Source organism: Corapipo altera, unplaced genomic scaffold (genome assembly GCF_003945725.1).
Source record: "Corapipo altera isolate COAL_440 unplaced genomic scaffold, ASM394572v1 111, whole genome shotgun sequence".
NCBI classification, from domain to species: domain Eukaryota; kingdom Metazoa; phylum Chordata; class Aves; order Passeriformes; family Pipridae; genus Corapipo; species Corapipo altera.
In genome coordinates, this window is record NW_020884973.1 from 1607976 (window position 1) to 1623856 (window position 15881).

A 15881-nucleotide genomic window follows, 5' to 3' on the forward strand; every position below is an offset into this window, starting at 1 on the left:
TGGGTGGTGGGGAAACCACTAAGCCAGTCTGGAGGGGGTTAAGATGAAGGAACTAAAGTCCTCATCACTGCAGTTCAATTAAAAAAAAAAAAAAAAAAAAAAAAAAAAAAAGCTTAACATGACTTTATAATGGAAATGGAAAATTACTGCTGTGGAATGCTTGGAAGAGCTGCCTGTGCATGCATTTGCCTGGCAGAGCGGGGGGGGGAAGTTTTCTTTGCCTTCTTGCTAAACACAGAGTCTGCCAATGGTGAATTAGGGAAAGATTTTGTTTGTCTCCACTCAGAAACCTGGATCCTCGCTCCTAACTCTGGCTTCTGAGCTCTGTTTCCAAGAAATACTTGCTTTGGAGCCTGCAAAGGCTGTTTTGTAACAGCGTTTTGCATTAAAGATGCCTGAGAAGAGAGCTTAAACCATGGGAGTGTTTCTGATCATGCAAGCTGTAGGTGTTAAAAGCAACAGTGAGAATGCCCCAGCACAGCTCTTGAAAGGGAGGAGAATTCTCCAGCCTTTTGATGTGACAGTCTGTTGTCACTTGAGCTCCTTTTACCAGCTATACGTTGACTTTCTCAGTTTTTACAGCCTCCATGAAGTTCATCTATAGACTCCTAACCGAAGTGCAGTCAGGCTGGGAGTTCTAAAAAGGAATTATGGAGTAGAATTCCCATCAGGTTGGGTGTTTGCTTCTGCCAGCTAAAGCTGGAGCCCATTGCCCTGGAGTCTAACCATCTCCTGGGAAGTGTGCTGCAGGAGGAGGCCTGTACCTCCCTTTCTCCTCCACAGCCCAAATAGCTCATCCTCCTTAGAAATACTGGGAGGACACTGGGCAGAACCTCTGCCCACCCTTCCCGTGCTCCCTCCATCCCGGAGCGTGACCAGCACGTAACACTCGAGTGTCACCCATTAAACTGACTCCAGATAATTCCTGGATTAAATTACATTTTAAACAAAAATAAATTGGCTTCTCTCATATTAACATCTTGTTTTAATAATTGATATTCCACATCCTTCTATTGCAGTTTTGAAATGCTTGAAAAGCCATTTGCTGCTTATAGATTTCTGATGAGGCAGATGGCTCATATGTGATCACACCTACGGACACACAGCAAAACACCAAAGCCTAAGAATCCCATGGAGAGTTCCAAAAACTTTTGTTTAAAAGTTGGAATACCTTAGAGAAACAAAAAAAAAACCTCCAATCCACCCTCTCAAATCAACCAAACCCAAATGTGACCAGCAGATTTTGTCCTCCCCGAGCCCTCAGTCACTGCCAGTTCCCTCATGGCTGTTGGAGAAGAAATCTTAATTTTTCTTGCAGTAAAGACTTAACATCAAACAATTGTCCCCTTTTTTCATCTCTTTGAAAGACTGTCAGATTTTTTGAATGTTCTAACTAGCAGATCTGTCTCCAGACTGTTTAATTACAGGTGCTTGAAACATTTTATTGGCATTGAGTAGAAATGCTTCTATTAAAAACTTAACACTTGAGTTGCAGATTTGTATCACACATTTGTATCCTTGCTGGGAAGAAATGCCAGCACAGGCCAAGACTGACCAGAAAAGATACAATATTAGAAACTTCAGCAGTTACTGATGCATAAAAAGAAGCAATGAACAGGAGAAAGGAATTCAGTTGTGTAGAAGAAGGTGTGTTCGTGGGTAAGGGCCCCATGTTTCATCACAGGCACAGGATCTGGGGAGTGCAGTGGCAGAACAGCTTCCAGAAAAGACACTGAATCCCTGAAACCCCCAAAGCTTTAGCACTTGAAATCAGTAAAATGCGAAATATAGCAAGATTCCAGAACACATGGCACTAAAATTCTTTCAGCGTCTACATTGACTGGCACTACAATATCAGTCCTCAGCTACAAATGAAAATGCTTTTTTCCATATCTGGGGAAGTTGATAGGATAATTATCTACACATTATATGCAAATAGTCTTTATAGCAGGGGACTGGAGCACCTCCCCTACAGGGGCAGGCTGAGAAAATTGGGGCTGTTCAGCCTGGAGAAGAGAAGGTTGTGTGGAGACCTGAGAGCACCTTCCAGTGTCTGAGGGGGCCTACAAGGAAGCTGGAGAAGGACTTTGCATCAGGAACTGGAGTGACAGGACAAGGGGGAACAGGTTCAAACTGACAGAGGGGAAGTTTAGGTCAGATAGTAAATAAATTCCTCCCTGTGAGGGTGGGGAGGCCCTGGCACAGGTTGCCCAGAGAAGCTGTGGCTGCCTCTGGATCCCTGGAAGTGTCCAAGGCCAGGTTAGATGTTTCTTGGAGCAACCTGGGCTAGTTGAAGATGTCCCTGCCATTGGAACAAGATGATCTTTAAGGCCCCTTCCAACCCAAACCATTCTGGGATTCTGTGTTATTCCAGGCTGTATCTGTGGGTCGTTCCAGCACTGCCACAACACAAGTATCTCTGCAGAGATCCCTGCAGTCACTCCGTGCATAACTTGCAGGAAAGGAAAGGGCTCAAAGTGCCTTTATACATGGAACAAAGTATTGGAAATCAAAGGAAACTTTTCCTTCTTCTTTTGGTGCATTTGCCTCTGTGCACTGGCTGGTCACTGCCATTAGAGCTCTGAAAGTGTAAAACAATCTGCTGTGTGTTTTGCTCCCAGGCATTTCAGCTCATCAGAGCCTGCAGAGTGCTTTTTGCTGTATTCAAGTACATGGAGGGGTAGCACACACAGACAGGGGGATGCAAACCTGGCCTTGCATGTAACTGGAAGCGACTTAAATGTCCTGCTTATAAACCATTTTTTCCGTTCGGAGCAAAATGCAATTAGGAGCAGGGAAGGAGACATGAGTAGGGTGACATGGAGGTAACTGGCATCTTGTGTATGTAAAACTAAATTATGAGCAGCTTCTTATGAACTGCCAGTAAGCAAGCCATGCTTTCTTCATTACAGAAAAATACAGGCATTAAAACCCACCTGGGCATGGGCAGAATCCTGGCTGGGCTCAGCTTGTGTGGCAGCTTTGGTGGTAAGGTTTGGTGACCATTTGGAAAGATCTGATCCCAGAATTGTGCTATAGCTCTATCTCCTTATCACAGGAGTGCTCTGTGAGGCAGCAGTGAAATCAAGCACCCAAGGGAGCACCCAAGTCTCCCTTCCACATACTCCTGAGTAAAACTGGTTTCACACCCCCATGGGGGCATGGTTTGTGTGTGTCACTTCTTCCTCATCCCCTGAGATGACAGCTGATGGGTAGGGGCCTGTTTTATAGCTTTTTCTTTTTTACAAATGCAAATTATCCCAAATTTGAAGGCCACGGAGCTACTTCCCAACTCATTACCCAAATGCCACAAGAAATCTGGTAAATCAAGGCTTTATATGAAACAACCCAAGGGAGTTATTTAGGAACTGGAGATGTTTTGGTTGTAAAGAAAAGGTGTGTAGTGAGGGGAAAGGGCTGGGTGTTTGCTTTAGAGCTTGTGAAACTGAAAAACTCCTCCTTGTTGAGGCACAGTAACATCCGAAAACCCACCCTGCAGGAAACAGGCAAAGCTAAATCAGCTGCAGAAAGAACAGTCTCCTGGAAAGAGCAGCGGATCCTTATCAAAAAGACTGAGGCAAAAATTAAAGACTGAGATGGAGAGGAGTGCAGCTCACAGCCCTGGTGTGCCCTGAGCCTGGAGATACAACGGTGGGGAATGCACTGCAAATAGATGGGTGATAGTTTTCTTTTCCCAAAGGATGTTCCTTCCTTTGGCTGTGCCAGCCAGGTGTTCTTTGGAGGAACACCACCACGTGTAAGAGCTCTCCTCGAGCCTCTCTCAGTCTTTCGAATGAGGTGCTATAAAGGTGAGGCAGGAAACCATCCTAAATTAAGCCTAAAAAAATGAATTCTGGCTGACCCAGTGGCTCTAATTTACCCACAGGTTTTTCTGAGGTTCAGTTGTTTTCTGTCCTGGAATAGTTTTGCTTTTTAAGAGTTTCTGGGCAAAGTAGCTGCAGTAGCTCCTCCACAGACAGGAGTCACTGTACAGGGAGCCTTGGAGAGCCCTGCCCTGCAAAGGGATAAGGATACAACCAGTGTCTGACATCCTTAGTTTCAATAGGGAAAATAAAACCAGAAAAAAAGCAGCAGTTTCCTCCCATGCAAGGGATTAGGAGAGGACTTGAGGTACAGATTGAGACATCAGTTGGAAGTCTTTGGAATCCTGAGCCTCCCCAGTCTCGGGGTGTTGCCAAGGCCTGGCTGCTGCCTCGGGAAGCTGTGAGGTGCAGGAGAGCAACTCCAAGGAACCCTCTGGAAGCGCGTTATGGAGCGTGGAGCTGTCTGACTTGAGCAGTGCAATCGCTACATGAAACAAAGCACCGATAAAAATAGTGTGTTTTCTTGCCATGCTTCATTTCCTTCTGGATGGTCTCAAAATGTCCCTGTTTGATTCTTTTCTTTGTACAACTTCAGTGAGTCATTGTGATCGCAGTGCTCTGGCAGCATTTTGAAAAGCTCTGAAATACAGAGTATTTCCCTGAAATTGCCAAATGTTTTACATGGAAGTGGCTACATTTCAGGCAGCCTGGACACAGTCTTCCTATTTTTTTTAACTCTATATGCCTCCTTCCTGTGAGAGTTATTCGTATTTTAAAATAATTACCCCAATGCTTCATGTTTTTTGGAGAAGCAGTAGTGTACTGTGATCACTCCCTTGCCCCTAGAAAGTGTGTCCCTCCTCCCCCTGACTGTTCATTTTTAGATAATAAAGGAATCATAGTCCTGCTCTGTATACAGACTATTTAAGATCCAGCATCCCTCTCCTTTTCCCACGTCTCTCTAAGCATCTTTGGAAGATAAATCCATCACTCTTTGCTGGATACCAAGTGCCCTGTAAGAGTGTATTCACTGGAATAGATCATGTACAGGGCCTTATCACTAATCCCTGGGACATTTCCTCAAGCAGAAGTGTGAGACACGTCCAGGATGACTTGCCCACATGAATGCAAAGCTCTCTATAGAGTGAAGGCTTTTATCACCCTGCTAAAGCTGCATGTTATAGCCACTTTGCACACTGAGATGGGGTATGTGCTATAAAAAGGGACTGTTGAACTGTGTTTGCTGCCCTGAATTTCTCCCTGAGCACACACATACCTGGATGGGTTTCCTAAGCTGTAGGCTTGTCTTTAGCTCCATGGTATCCCTTGATAACCTTCAATATCCCCACCAGCTTTCCTCGCCTGTAGCATTGCTTTCCTAATGCAGGACATGTCTGCCTGTGAGGGAGATCTTACACACTAGTTTTACTTGGTCATTTTTGTAAAACATATTTGCCTTGGCCATACATTTTTGCTGTAATATATAAAAAAATAAACTTTTTCCTTTTTGGACAAGCTGCCTGCTGGGAGGAGGATGATGCAGCTTGTGCCTCCTGCATTTGGATGTGGTGAGGATGCACAGGTTGAGTTTCAGGGCCAGTTGCTGGGCCCTGTATCTATGACAGCTCTGCCATTACCTGTGATGAGGTGCTTAACATGGGCATCTGGGCTTGACATGCACTGCTGGCAAAGATTAATTGTCCAGACAGATGCTGCCATCCAGACAAACATCTCACAGGTACACAGGCCATATGTTCCTCCAGCATTAGTGCTGCCCTGTCTCAGTGCTTGAAGGATACTTTATATCTGATATTGGCCAAGGCAGTTAGAGAAGAGCAGAGAAAATGTCCTGACCCTTGGTATCACCATCGTCTCTGTCTCAGTAGTCACAGCTTCTAGCAGGACAAAAGCTGAGGTCAGGTTTCTGCAGCAATGTCTGGTTTATCTTTTCTGTTTCCAGGACACTTGGTTTTTTGGATTTATCTTCATAAAACCGTGGCTGTCTAGATTTTGATTGATAGGTGGTTAATTCATTACATCCATCAGACTGGGGCAAGAGATGGCAGTGGCTAGACGTGGCCAGGATGACTTGCCCACATGAATGCAAAGCTCTCCACAGAGCGAAGGGTTTTGTCAGCCCTGCTAAAGCTGCCTGTTGTGGCCTCTAGAGCAAAGGACAGATTTACCTTTCTAAAACTTCTATTTCTGTCTGATTTTAAATTTTAAGCATCATTTTCCTAGGTGTCACAAGGCTTTTAGGGGGCTTTCAGGACACTCATGATTTTAACAGGCAGCGTGATTGAGGGTGGCAGCAGGTCCCCCTCTGAGGGACCTCCTGGCTCCTGCAGGTGCCATGCAGAAGGGATGACCTCGGGCTGGCAGGAGGAAGGGGAGCAGCAGAGGGGACCCCACGTTGTTGGTGAAGGACAGGACAGGGTTCAGAGGTGTGTGCATCCCCACAGCCCCTGAACAGATGCTGCTCAGGTCACATTGCTTCTCCCATTTGTCTGTGTTATCAAGCCCATCGAGCTGGGTTTGATTTGTGACCCAGGCTCTCAGCCTCCATCTCCAGAGGCAGGATGGCAGCGTGGAGAGCAGCCCAGCTTTTCCGTGGATTTTCCTGCGTCGCTGCTAATTCCTGGCATCCCTTGGGTGAATCAGCCTCCTTCTCCTGATTCATTCAGTGCCATCCCGACACGTTTGACACCACCATCATTTTCATGTTTAGTGAGTTATATTTTTTTTTAAATGCTTTGTGACACTTTTAAATGAAGCAGGTAGAGAAAGTAGATTTTGGAAAAGCAGGAACATCTGGTGCTTGCATGTTTTGGTCGGCAACTTTGTGAAATTAATACAGTCCTAGAGAAGAAAAATTACACATTGAAGTTGGAAGTTAATTAGCTCTGACTCTCAGGTGCTTGGGAGCAAGGCTGGGATTGTCACGTCGCTCTGACTGCGGATGGTTTCTCACACCTGGCACCTCTCCAGGTCCTTCTGCTGGGACCAGTGCAGCAGGAGCAGGCTGTTGAGGTTGCTTCCTTCCTACACCCAAAGAGGCTTTTGTTGTCGTTTAACTGACCAATTAGTTGGCACAACATAATGCATAGGAAAACGAGGTCTTAGGGTTTGAAGGTTAGTAGGGGATATTCAGAGAGAGCATCTCCTCCTGTTCCCTGGCTAATCTGGTTCATTCACAGCCACAGCAGAAATCTGAAGATAATATAACAAGTAGTTGCAAAATCCAGAGTAAAGCTTTAAGAAAAAGGGCTAAATCAAAATTTATCTTTAATTTTGTATTTGCATATTGTTTCTACTTCAGACTGTGTAAGATTAATCCTTTTTTGACCTTTTTACTCAGTTTTTGGCAAGTAGCTTAGGAAATGCAGCCTCCAGTGTACTAAATGTCATCCTGTCTAAAATACTTAACAACACAGCCTGCACTCAGAAAGCAACACCTTGTTACCATGAGCTGTTAAAGACAGGTGAAACCAGCTCTTGTGAACACTTGCCAAGTGATTTTGCTTCTAGTAACTAACCATAATAAATGTCGAAGCAGGTATGAGTTGGATGTGAGAGCAACAAAATTAAACACTTTTATGTTTAAACATCATGTTCCTCAAAACTTATTAAACTTGCTTTGTTTGCTGTGGAGTTCATTGAATAAACATACAGAAGGTAATTGTTTCGTTGGGATATGTTTTAAAACTCCAGAGGTGTTTTACAGGTCATTAATGCTGCACTGGCTCTGGCTGCTAAGCCCCAAAGCAAGCTGGCTCAGGAAAACATGGATCTCTTCAAAGAGCAGTGGGAGAGGCAAGTCCGTGTGCTGACGGATGCTGTGGATGACATCACTTCCATTGATGACTTCCTGGCTGTATCAGGTAACCAGGCCTGCAATCTCAGAAATATTAAGTCTCCTAAGTGAGCTTATTCTTGCAAACCAGTGGGTTTGACATGTTCTGGAGTCTTCCTGGGTTTTGGAAGGGGTGGTGTTGGTACATCTCACCTGGTAAGTGTCATCTTCTGCTGAGCGAGGTGTGAGACTGCAGCAGGAGATCTGTGCTCAAGGAGAAGACACTTTACGTCTCAAGATTTGGAATTGCTGACTGAACTAATGATGAATTATCACCTAGCTACTGCAGACAAACCTCAGCAGGAACTTTGGGGGAAATAAAACATAATTATGACCAAGGTAGGAACTAACAAAAAAGATGATCCCTCAGTTCACTTCAGACTCTTTTTACGTAAACAAAACTGAATATCAAACCATGGTCATACAAGTTAAGTAAAACTGTTCATATAGAAAACATGACTGTTTTTATCCAGGTCAGCTTTAGTAAAGTTTTAACAGTTTTTAAAAAAGATTGGATCATTTTAATAGATTAATAATTGCATATGACAAAGCGCTTGCCAAAATAATCCATTTTATCAGCATCCTTGATAAAGACCCACTATTAGCTACTGTGACCTAAAAATAATGGAGGCATTTTTATTTCCATGTCCTTTAATTCCACTCTAATCAGAGGACATGGAGATGTAATCGTGTGAATTGTGACTGCAATAGTGTTCACAAATCACCACTACAAACTGGGGGTCTGATTTCCTTGGTGCAAGCAGGTTTGGGCATCTCAAGTGACCTAAAACCTCCAGCTGTAGAGAGAGACTTCACAGGAAGATGTGTGGACTCAGAAGTACCAGCTGAACATAGAAAATGTAGTTGAAAAATTAAGGTCCTGAATTAAAAGAAATAATTTTTTAATTATTTAAAAAAAAAAGAGAGAGAGAAAACCGAAGCGAAACAAGAAAACTCAACCCAAGTGGTGTTTCTGTGATGAGTCACCTGCATTATCACACGTGTTGTACTGTGGTTCCCTGGGTTCTGAATAAAAATTTCTCTTTGCAATGAGTTTGCATAAACTTATTAGGCAATTGAATAGCTGAGCTCTTTGTCTCTGTCTGTGCTCGCTGGGGCAGCAGGAGCTGCAGTGGCACAGCTGTGAGGAGCCTATTTCTGGGGAAATATATTTAGAGGGAATTGTGTGCTGAAGTTTGAGGCTCCGCTTGGAGCTTGCCCACAATTGTACAAACATTTTAAAGAGGAGAAGCTGTTAGTCCCTGCAAGCACAGCCTGTGTAGAGCTGCTGAACTGCATCCCACTGGCAGGTGAGCCTCCAAAGGGATCAGGGCATTGGCACTGAGGGATCAGCATCCTTGTGCAAGCCATTCGAGGAGATGGGAGTTGTGGTGTTGGCCCTGCTGGGGTGCTCTGAAGAGTTCTGAGGGCTTGGCAATAAGCAGGGAACATTTCTTTTCTGGGGTGGTGACAGTCTGACTCAGGGGAGAGTTCACCACCCAAAATGAAGCCCTGGAAATGTGCTTTGAAGCTACTCTAGGTGCTCAAATGCATTCAGTAATTATTTATATGTGCTATGTTATCAAAGAGATGGTAGAAAAATATTAAAGCAATAAATATTGTTTTAAATATTATTTGTTTGAACTTTGATAAATGTTTTCCATATAAATGCCACAAGTCCAATTCATCTGCTAAAAGTCTGAACTCCTCTTTGGATAAAATTGTGGCAGATATGATTTATACCAAGTGCTGTTTGGGGTTATTAGAATGTTTGTATCAGTTACTAACTGGGATGTAAGCAGAATTTAAAAGAGTTCTTGTGAGTCTATGTGTGTGTATATATATAAATATATATAAGAACCACCCCACATTCCTACAATGTGGTGTACTTTCCATCATGAAAGGAATGCTTCACTGTTCAGCTTATGCTACAGAATGGTAGTAAAGTAAAGGCTTGATGAGAGAGATGTTGGGTATAGATAGCAGCAGAACACCATAGAAGAAGGATCCTTCAATGCACAATGTTTCAGGCTACAGCATTTTAAGAAGGGTAAAGCAGAGGGGCCCCGTTGAGTTAGGACAGGGTCTGGGGATGGCTCACTGTCAGGGCACAGGAGATGAGTGGCAGAGGAGTCCTGTAGCATAAAGATCTTTCCTATGTGCTCCCAACCATGAGGGATGTGCAGCTCAGGGAACTTCAGCATCAGAGGTGCCACTTACTGAACAGCCCTTGACAGATTTTTCTCATTTAAGCTGGTGTTAGTTGTTCTTTCGACCATTATAAACCGCTGGCACCTCCATCCTCCTGTGTGGATTTCCCAGCTGGAAGTGTGCTCTCTGTGAAGAACCTCCTTGTTTTGGCAGTGTCGCCTCTTCGCTTCATTTGATGCCCCTACTTGTAGTAGAAGATGGTGAAGAGGCTTTTTCCCTCCTCTCTCTCTTCATGCAGTTTGTAAATGCACGGAGTTAGTTCTGCTTTGTCAGTCATCTGTCTCTTGACTGCACAGTCTTTGCCCGTTTCATTATTTCTCATTTCAGAGCTGTTCTGTACCTTCTGTAATTCTTACCCCTCTTATCTGTGCCTTCCCAAAGCACTCTGGGTGTGTATGCCTGCTATCTCTGTTCTTTGGAGCAGTTGCTGATAGCACCATGTAATTGTCAAATTCAGTGTTCTGAAATTACCTGGATCTCCTTTGAAATCCTTTTAAAAAAACATTCCATTTGCTGCCTTCTGTTCCTCTGCTGCTGACAGAGGTTTATGCCAGAGATTGCCCATCTCAGTGGAACTATTTTCCTGAAGAGCCTCCCGATGAATATTGCCTGGACCCGGTGATTGTCCTTCTCCTTACAAGATGAACACTGTCTTTACAAGTGTATGAGCACTCCAGGGTTGGCTCCATGACCACGTCTGCCGACACTGCTGCTTGACCTGGTTCCTCCAGTGCCCCGTGGAACAGAGGCTCCAGCATGGAAATTGTGCTAAGACACAGCAAAGGAGCACAATTGTATTTGTGCATCTATGGCTTCATCTCCCAACTGCTGCACTTACATTTTGATGTCCTGAGGCCCCAGACTCCTTTGCAGACAGTTTGGAAAGGGATTGCTTAGTCCCTTTAATGCGGAGGTGGGTGGAGGTGGAAGGTGTTTGGTGGGGGTGGATTGAGGATTGACAGTCGCGGGGGACTTTTTATTCTGTAGCTTTTCACAGTTTAATGTATTTCCTTGTTTGCTCTAAAAATCATTTCTGTTGAAAAAATATCTTTTCTCTCACCTTGTTTCTGAACCACACCATTTTCTCTACAGTTATTTCGATGGGTCAAGTTCCCTTCACCATTGCTATATGCTGTTGCTGTGAGATGTTTCTCCAGCTCAGCAGGAGGAGTTGGTTTTGATGCAGGATGATGTTCTCCCGTCCCCAGAGGTGCTGGTGGTGAACCTGCACATCAGCATTTCCTGGGCTCTGCCACCCCAGCCTCAGCAGATGGCATTTGGCACCAGCCACTGGTGTCCGTGTGCCTGTAGGACAGGTAGCATTGTGTGCACACGGCAGGGTGTCAGATCTTATCTGTTACCATCCAGCTGGAGAGTGTAACCAGAGTGGATGCACCTGACAGCCCTGCACTTCCCCGGGCCCTTTGCAGGCTGCCCCATGGGTTATCTTCCTCTAGAAGTGACTTTCTGGCCACTTCGCCTCTGCAAAAGACTTTAAATGATCAGCAGACATTTACATATTCACCTTCATTTTGTCCGTGCCTTTTATTAAAGTTCAGATAATCCAAAGAGGCTTTTAAATGGTCTGTGACTTAATTTATTCGTTAAGGAATTGAAGCAATAAACAGTCTGTTTTGGCCTGACGCCGAAGCCTTTTCTGTGGGCTGTTGCAGCTCGCAGGACTGTCTCCTGCTTTAAATACCCTCCCTGCTCCTCACTGAGGCTCCTGTGCCTTGGCTGCCTGTTCACTGACTTGTCACATCACTAATGAACCTGGGCTTCTCTCTCCCAGGGCCACATTCTGCCCTCAGCTGAACCTGTTCAGGCTGAGTTGCTTCAGAGGGGTTTCACAAGTGTCGTTTTTGTCCAGGTTACTTACAGAAGTCTCGCAATATTGCACCTGGCTCTGTTAATTTTATGTAAATCAGGCATAACTTCCCACAGCAATCCTTTCAGGCAGTTCCTCCAAATCCTCTGTCAGCCAACTCTATGAGCTTCTTGTCTCTACAAACTTGCTAAATGGCTCTTTTGCTACCTGCAGAGGGAATAAAAGCCACTTGCAGGGGTTGGCAGTGTAGAATGATTAAGTCAATGGTAAGTAACGCTGGAAACTGCTTTAAGTGACTGAGCAGAAATGTTTCCAAGTTGGTTTCTTACCAAGCAGCCCAAATGCTGTCTTGGAAGGTGATATCAAAGCACTGGTACTGATACATCAAAGAGGTCTCTAACAGAGTTTGCAAGTCTCTCATGACAGTTTGAGAGATCTTTTGGATGTGTTTCCCCAAATGAGGATCCCAATCTCTTTAGGCATCTTCAGAAATCTCTTAAGAGGTTTTACTCATTTTGTGCTTCTTGGACTTGGTAAATGGGGGAAAATATCTCTGTTTAAAAAAGAAAACGAATATTGAAAAGTAAATTGGAAACAGAGGTCTTGGCTTTTTTTTTTGTTTTCTGAGGAGGCAATGAGTACTCAGTGGCTGGAATGCTTTCCCCATAATTCACCACATACATGACGTGTCTCAAATTGGAATGGGGGACTAACAGTGTAATATTCTCTGATGGTATGTGTGTGGTTGTTGGAAAACACTGTGGAGGAAGCTAGAAACATGCAACAAATGCCCTGGTCTATTAGAGTGTTGAGTGGATTAGGTGTGGTGCTGGGGAGGTGCCTCATCAACCCACACCCGTGGAATGATGGGGGAGTGGTTTGCAGGTATTTGGACTTGGGCAGTCCAGGGGAGGTATATACAAAGAAGCACACTAGGGGAGAATTCAGCTTTCCTGTTGGTAAAATTGAGTACAAACAGGGCCAGTTGGGGGATGGACTGATGACTTTTTGACACCTACTTTGGAAGAGCAACTGTTTGCTGGTCATAGTGAGCTTAAAAATCAATTCTTGACAGCATCTCCATGGAGGTTTTATAGAGAGCAGGTCCCAAACTGAGCAGTTGCAATGCTGATAACAGAAAAGAAGATATTGGTGTCTAAATCCTGCTTCTTTTACCACCAGAGAATCACATTTTAGAAGATGTAAACAAATGTGTGATTGCTCTCCAAGAAAAGGATGTTGATGGCTTAGACCGCACAGCGGGCGCCATCCGGGGCCGCGCCGCCCGAGTCATTCATGTTGTCACGTCAGAAATGGACAACTACGAACCTGGAGTCTACACAGAGAAGGTGTTGGAAGCAACCAAGTTACTCTCCAACACAGGTAAGGGTCACTTACTCTCAGGAGTCCTCAGTTTGTGTTGTTTGAAAACATGTGGGCAGCTGGGTACTGATGTACCTGTGAAATCTGTTAAAGGCTCAATTTACTGTAATGAAAATTAGTGGGAGTTACTTGCAGAGCTGTTTCACAGTGAGAAATGTAATTTTGTTGTGTGGATTGGCTTAAAGCTCAGCAGTGCACGAGGTGTCCCTGTGTGTGCTCGATGTAATGGACAGGGCTGGGGAAAGCAAAAACACTGGGAATGAGTCCCAAACGATGAGTGATGGCTTGAAAGTTGTGCTGGGATTGTCTTGGAGCATTGGACCAGGGTCTGCGGGTGTTCAGGGTACAGAAGGAACATCACTCTGGCCCACCAGAGTAAATTTGGGCTAATGATTAGGGTAAATTTTGTGAAGTATCTTTACAACTTTTAGAAAAGCATTGTAGGTTGTAGTGCCCCACACCTAAACACCAAATCAGGGTGTTTCCTCTGAACTAGCTGGTGACATCCATACAGGGTAAGGAAGGGTTCTGGTTGCTTCAGTGAGTGCTCTGCCAACCACTAGATGTTGTTTTTGCTTTAATTACTTTGATGAAGAATCAAGAGTGACACTGAAGAAACAGCAAACTGTAACTGCCTCTGGGATGTTCTTCCTGGGGCACAATGAGTCACTGAAATGCAGCAGTACAACTTGCCCCCTTCCAATGCCTTCTTAAACTTGAGCTTCCTGGTGGTAGTATTATTTTTTTCCCCAAAAAATGATGTACAAATACAGGGAACATCAAATAAACGCTTAACAATTTTATCCCACAGTTTCTAAGGGCTTCTCCGGGTGTTTCTTCCTTGTCCACTAGACGGGTGTGATAAACTTGTCATTGTCTAAGGAGAAAACAACAAATAGCAGCAATGTAAGGAGAAGTGAAAGTGGATTAAGACTTGAGCTCCTGTAACAAATGTTTTGAATTTAAACGGAACAGCTTCCAGGGATAGTTAAAAGTGAGGCACACACGCTGCTACGGGAGTGTGAAGCAGAAGGTGGCATTGGGGTGGGGACTGACTTGTGTCGTGTTCCGAGCTCAGTTATGCCGCGGTTTACGGAGCAAGTGGAGGCTGCTGTGGAAGCCCTGAGCTCAGACCCCGCTCAGCCAATGGATGAGAACGAGTTTATCGACGCTTCCCGGCTGGTGTACGACGGGATCCGGGATATCAGGAAAGCCGTGCTGATGATCCGGGTGAGCACAACTTACCTCGACAGCTTCCCTCGTTTCCTCTGCTCCCCCTGCCTGCACCGAACTGACAGCCATCGGTATAATTGAGAGCAGACAGCAGAAGATTTTCATTTAGCTCCTATTAACATTCAGAGTCTTAAAACTGCTAATCACTGTGGAGCACTTGAGCGGTACGGTTTGATTCAAATTCATTACCCAGATCTGAGCATCGATGATGGCCCGGAGTTGTGATGCTAAATACCCTTCACGCATCTTTTGTAATCTCATGGTAATGCCTTGCTCGTTAATGTGCTAGAATCAGTGACCTTTAAGTTAACAACAGCAAATGAATTTGGAACTGTAGATGCTGGTTGATAGTTTGAGAGCTTAGAAATAAAACCTAATGGCTCTTTATTAAGTAAATTTTAAGAATTAATGCTGGTTGGTCAAAAGCAAGTTGAGATGAGGTCGGTGTGTAGTTCCTGGAGCGTGTAGTTTGTTAATTGGCTAACCTGGGTAAACAGGGGCAGCCTTGTCTCTTGTGTTTTTACATGGTTCAGGTGCAATGAGTGTGACTTGGAAGCCCTAATTTCTGGCAGGTCAGGCAGCGTTCAGCTGTTGGGAGCAGAAAGAGTCCTGCAGTTGGTTGAAGGGATGCAGAAAAGAAAGTTCTCATTGAAGCTGATCTATGGGCCTATTTCTTGAATCTTAGTGGGGCAAAAATGAGCAGAAGCCAGACACAGAAAAAAACAAATACTGGGAACTTATTCCTTTTTTTCCCTTCTTTTCCTTGTACTTCTCTGACTCTGAGAAGCTGCCTTCATCTTTCAGAGTGGTAACCATGGCAGATGCAGTTTGGTGATAGGTAAATTAAGGTTGTACAGCCTCAGAATATGTGTGATTATGATAACCATTGCAATAGTGTCTTCCACATCTGCTGCTTAAAGCAAAGGATCGGATGACAAAGAACAAAAGCAGTAACCACATATGTGCTCTGCGTGGAATTTTTTTCAAACTCACTCAGGATTTATAGACAAGCAATGTTAGATGAAGATATCAGTGCCTTCCTGCTATGCAGACAAACCAATTTGATTCGCCCCCTGCTGAAGTCCTCGTTATTCAGCACATGGAGGCCTGGCTGCCAATTCCACATCGCAGTAATTAGCCGAGCTGGCAGTGCCAGGATTCCTGACATTCCCCCTGTGCCACGGCCCCGAGGTGATGTCAGGGTGCCACGGCTCCACTGCAGCTGCCAGCAGCCCAGGCAGCTCCCTGGTGACACAGCAGCGACCTGTCAAGGAGTTCAAATGTTGGCATTTGTCGTCCAAAGGGTTTATTTTAGGATGAAGGAGCCATCCAGGTGGAGATCCCAGGCCACCACTTCTCTAGGTCTGGGTGTAGCTGCTCTCACAGGGCCAGGGAGCTGCTTCAGTGGCACTTGTTCTTTACAGGGACCAGCAGGAAAAGTCACTCAGACACCTCTTTTTTGTGTCTGTGCAGTGTATTTTCAAAGCTGGAATCTCACTGTGTTTGTTGAAGAAAAGCTCTTCCCTCTCTCCCTGTGCCCCAGGCAGCT

The 15881-nt window shown here is 44.7% G+C and overlaps 1 protein-coding gene across 1 annotated transcript in view; it reads left to right on the top strand.

Moving 5' to 3' along the window:
* CTNNA1 (catenin alpha 1) overlaps positions 1-15881 on the top strand; it is a 111994-nt gene that overhangs the window by 82524 nt on the left and 13589 nt on the right. Inside the window, exons 11-13 of the mRNA XM_027665213.1 lie at positions 7549-7705; positions 12899-13099; positions 14178-14329. Coding sequence (XP_027521014.1) covers positions 7549-7705; positions 12899-13099; positions 14178-14329 — 510 coding nt within the window. The remainder of the gene's footprint in view (positions 1-7548; positions 7706-12898; positions 13100-14177; positions 14330-15881) is intronic.